Genomic DNA, 4,637 nt, shown 5'->3' with positions numbered 1-4,637 from the left:
CACTTTCATCTACCGTAGTCCATCCACCGACTCATAGTTCTCGAACCCAAACTCGGGTACCTTTTCTCAGACCAGAATTCCGCGTACGGACTCCAATCCTCCATGAGTTCACCGACCACTTTCGTCGACTCTTCCACCTACTAGAATTTTTTCTAACAAAACTTTTTGACTTCATCAATCACCAATGTCACTAATTATATACAAAATTGAGGTTTGATTATATATATCCTTCATGGTGTAATTGATTAATACAATAATGTGTAATGACATCTTTTTAATTTGTTAACTAACTGAACACTTCCAATTATACTCTATTCAAGTTGGAAAGTACGTAACAAACAATATTATCAATCTATCTATACATTACATTATATAAAACAAGATCATAAACTGCTTACGTGACATGCTTCTTTAAGCTCTATTTTTGAAAAAAAACTGACGTGTCAATTTAATAGAAAAACAACTTCTAATTAATTATATTTTAGTTAATTAAAATATAACAAATTTAAATTCTTCCTTTATAATAACAAAACAAAACAAAAATAAATAAATAAATAAAAAAACAGTGCCAAAAGTTTCAGGGTCAATAACCACCCCACTTCATAACCAAAACCACTATAGTTTAGCTTTTTTAAGTTTTATACTTATTTATGCATCTAAAAACACTCTGAACAAATGCCTCTTTTGGCCTCTCAATGGAACTGCTTAAACCACCTTCTAACCTATCAACTCTATCTTGTTTTTTGTTATTACTCTTCACCACCATCATTCAGTCGTTTTCCACCCGAACCCTTGGCGGTCTACCACCACCACCGCCACAGCCGTCAACAAGAAGAGGCCACCACCATCACAATCACAAGACAATGACTTTTTACATGCCAAATGTACTAAAATCCAACTTAGTATATCATCCTCCAACAACTGAAGTCACTAGTCAACCTTTAAGTCCTTTTACAACACCACCAACTGAAGACAATAGTCAAACGTTCGGCATACCTGGGATCGAAAGTGGGATAAGCTTTTCTGCATTGAATATCCTTCAAGAAGAACTGGAATTTGGTACGGTTAATGTTATTGACGTTGACTTATTGGATAAGACAAATCTTTATGGGTTGACTTTGCTAGGAAAAGCAAAAGGAATGTATGTTATTAGCTCAGAAAATGAAACTAGTCATATGATGTCAATGACAACAACGTTTCTCGACAACGATTTTAATGATGAATTAAGATTTTTTGGAGTACATCAGGCAGATGTAAGGTCTGAGTCTCATGTCGCCGTTATTGGGGGCACTGGGAAATATGAGGGGGCAAATGGATACGCGAGAATAAAGGCTGTTAGATTAAGCATGAAAACTATAAAAGAAGAAGATATATTCCTTCAAGTAGATGTTTACTTAGGTTAATTAAGAGGTCAATATTATAAGTACATTATTAACACACTACAGCCAATTTTATTTTATTTTATTTTTTTTTTTATTTTTTTTTTTTGAAAGGCAAGCTTGCATCAGTCCGGACCGAAGCCTAGTCATCATTTGCACACACACACGCGCTTTCGGGCAGGAAACCCGAACCACACTCTGAGGATCCGACCCTTAAACCATCCCGAGGGGCAGGCGGGCCGGATCTTAGTCCCGGAGCGGGTCGGTAAAACCTTCCCTTTGGGCCACCTTCAAGGAATAATGTTTCAATTCCTAGAGCGGGTGACGAGGTTCGAACCCGAGACCTCTAGCCCTGCGAGTACACAAGTGTAACCGCGGTACCATTGAAGCAATGCTTCGTTGGTCACTACAGCCTATTTATTCACACAATTGAATAAAGAATATTAGTTGTATACCTGGTGAAGTTTGAAGTTAAAAAATATTTGTTGAATAACTCAGAGGCAACTCACCTTTTTGGTTTTTACATATCTGTGACTGAAAAAGAATTGGTCCTATTTCTCGACTTTGTTCGCATATATCTTGATTTTGTTCTTAAAAGTGTTCAGGTTGTTTCACTTTTGTGTATGCATAAATGCAACTTAATTGGTAGATTATACAAGTACTATTTATGTGTAGTGTATAAGTATGAGTAAATGGAATAAGAAACTGACATATGCACAGTACAGTGAACAGATTAAAAATGAGCATATTTGCAATGGAAAAGGTAAATATTGTATATATTATATTATTATATATATTTTTTATATTTAAGATTTAAGATGTAAAAGATGATACATATGTAAGCACAAATTCCCTATCATTATCATAGAACAGATGCAAGCTAGTTCTAAAGCTAACTGATGAAAGTGAAAAGACAAGAAATGGGTCATGGGCAATCTGGGTCGTATGACTCAGTTTGCAAAACAAAATGGTAACCGAAAAGAAAACGGGTCACAGGCAATCTGGGTGAAAGCAACTTGTGGTCTTTTACGGTATGCAAAAACATACCCTTTACTGAGTGCTACATTATTTTCTAACAGAATAGCCCAAACTATGTTATAACCATACTAATCATATCATTTATACCCATATTTTATCAAATCCACAAACATAAACGAGTGATATCGAATAGTATAGTTTTCAATTATCATATGTATTAGTTTACATCGAATATATTACGGAGTAATTATTTTGTCAGATAAAAGTGATGTAGTAATATGACTGTCAAGAGTCCCACAACGGCTAAATTTAAGTTTGATCAGTGGTTTAGAAGTTTAGGTGTTCTCTTTTCATACATGTTGGCTTTGAAGTATTAGTTTACAACGCGAAATTGAAATTGAATTACGAAACTGAAATGGGTCTCGACTCAACTCAACCAAAATTCTAAGATGAAATATGGGATCGACCCAACTAGACACAACCCGTTCGACCTATTTAAAGCTGACCCATTTTGACCCATGACCCGTGTGACACTTGACCCGATCCGTTTGATACTTGACCCACCCAACTCAAACTGTTTGCTAGGTATAGTATCAACGATACTATAATACGGAGTATTTGATTATGTATGTACTTGACAATTCATAAAAGTAAAATGTTGTATCTGTACTTTTTTACTTAAGAATATAGATGAAGGATATTAAAATGTTTGTTTATTGTTGATTAAACTAAACAAACCAAAAGTAATGATCTGAGTTGTTCAAGTAGACCAAATTAAAATATGCATATAAAGTAGTTGTTTACCCAAAACACCCCATACCAAACAACTCCATGCATCTTATCAACTCCATTACATATCATCACAGTTAATTAAGCACTATATAATCCACACATTCTCCTTCATCATAAACAACCCAAATCTTTCCTTTGCAACCAACCAAAACACACACAAATGGCCAATACCAACCTATCCATTTCTACCATTTTCAAAACCACATTCTGCATCTTTTTACTAGCTATTTCTCTACAATCTTCCAATGGGGCCCGCGTTCTAACAGATACGACAGATGACGTATCTCCTGTGGCCCCACTTCCGACTGATCAACCTACCACTGATGGTCCAACAGACGAGATCGATAACCCTGTCGAAAATCCTACACCTACACTACCAAGTGGTCAAATTCCCGTAACCGTAGCACCTGCACCAGTAGTGGGGCCCACTGTCCCACTACCAGTAGCACCTACCGTTGCCACACCAGCCACTAATGCGGCACCAGTGGCCCCCGCAGGAGGTTCGGGGGCCGTTGTAGGTGCTGGTGTTGGTGCGGGTGCAGACCACCCAACTTTGAGTTTTTTCATGCACGATGTATTAGGTGGGTCCCACGCAACAAGTAGGGTGGTTACCGGAATAGTAGCTAGTTCAAATGCTAACGCGGTTCCTTTCTCTACTCCCAATAGTCAAGTTTTCCCAATCACTAACGGAGTCCCGTTAAACAATATTAACGGTATAGTCAACAACAACAACCTCCCGTTCTTAGCCGGTTTTACCGGTAACAACAACCCAAACAACCCAAATTCCAACACCGTCCTCCAAAACACTGGCAACAACAACGTTGTCAACGGAGGAAAAAACCTACCCTTCGTTTCAGCCGGTCAACTTCCAGCTGGCATAACCCTAGAACAGCTCATGTTCGGGTCTATCACCGTTATCGACAATGAATTAACCGAAGGACACGAGCTTGGTACCGGTGTGCTTGGCCGAGGACAGGGGTTTTATCTTTCGAGCTCATTGGACGGAAGTAGTCACACGTTCGCACTCACTACACTTTTCCATGGTAGCGATCATGAAGTGGATGATTCGATTAGCTTTTTCGGGGTCCATCGAACAGCTTCAGAGATATCGCATATTGCTGTGATTGGTGGAACTGGGAAATATGAAGAGGCTAAAGGGTATGCTACAATTGAAAGTCTGCCTCAAGTGGATGATCATATTACTGATGGTGTTGAAACCATTGTTCATGTTAATGTCTACCTCACAACAGTGTAAATTATGAGCTTTTTTATATCTGTGTTATGTGATTCTAGTTATTGTGTTTATAGTGCTTTGTTCTTCATTTGTTGTATCTTGGAGTGATCTGTAATTGATGAAAGGTGTTACTTGTCTGTTTTTTGAAATTTACCATATTGTTTTTTGTATGCTATATTATGAGTGATTACTTCAAACTATTTTACTCCGTATATCTTTACTACAAGATATCTAATTTTGCCCAGTACTTAGTT

The 4,637-nt window shown here is 37.5% G+C and overlaps 1 protein-coding gene across 1 annotated transcript; it reads left to right on the top strand.

Moving 5' to 3' along the window:
- Window positions 1-3,309: 3,309 nt before the first annotated feature.
- LOC139844520 (dirigent protein 24-like) lies at window positions 3,310-4,404 on the top strand. The gene has a single exon (XM_071834742.1). It carries the CDS (start codon window positions 3,310-3,312, stop codon window positions 4,402-4,404), a length of 1,095 nt encoding a protein of 364 aa, XP_071690843.1.
- Window positions 4,405-4,637: the final 233 nt, after the last annotated feature.

This window comes from Rutidosis leptorrhynchoides, chromosome 4 (genome assembly GCF_046630445.1).
Source record: "Rutidosis leptorrhynchoides isolate AG116_Rl617_1_P2 chromosome 4, CSIRO_AGI_Rlap_v1, whole genome shotgun sequence".
Lineage (NCBI taxonomy): Eukaryota > Viridiplantae > Streptophyta > Magnoliopsida > Asterales > Asteraceae > Rutidosis > Rutidosis leptorrhynchoides.
This window is presented reverse-complemented; position numbering and strand designations above follow the sequence as displayed.

Excerpts from the sequence above, each read along its gene's own strand:
- LOC139844520 (XM_071834742.1), top strand. The coding sequence starts at position 3,310 with ATGGCCAATACCAACCTATCCATTTCTACCATTTTCAAAACCACATTC.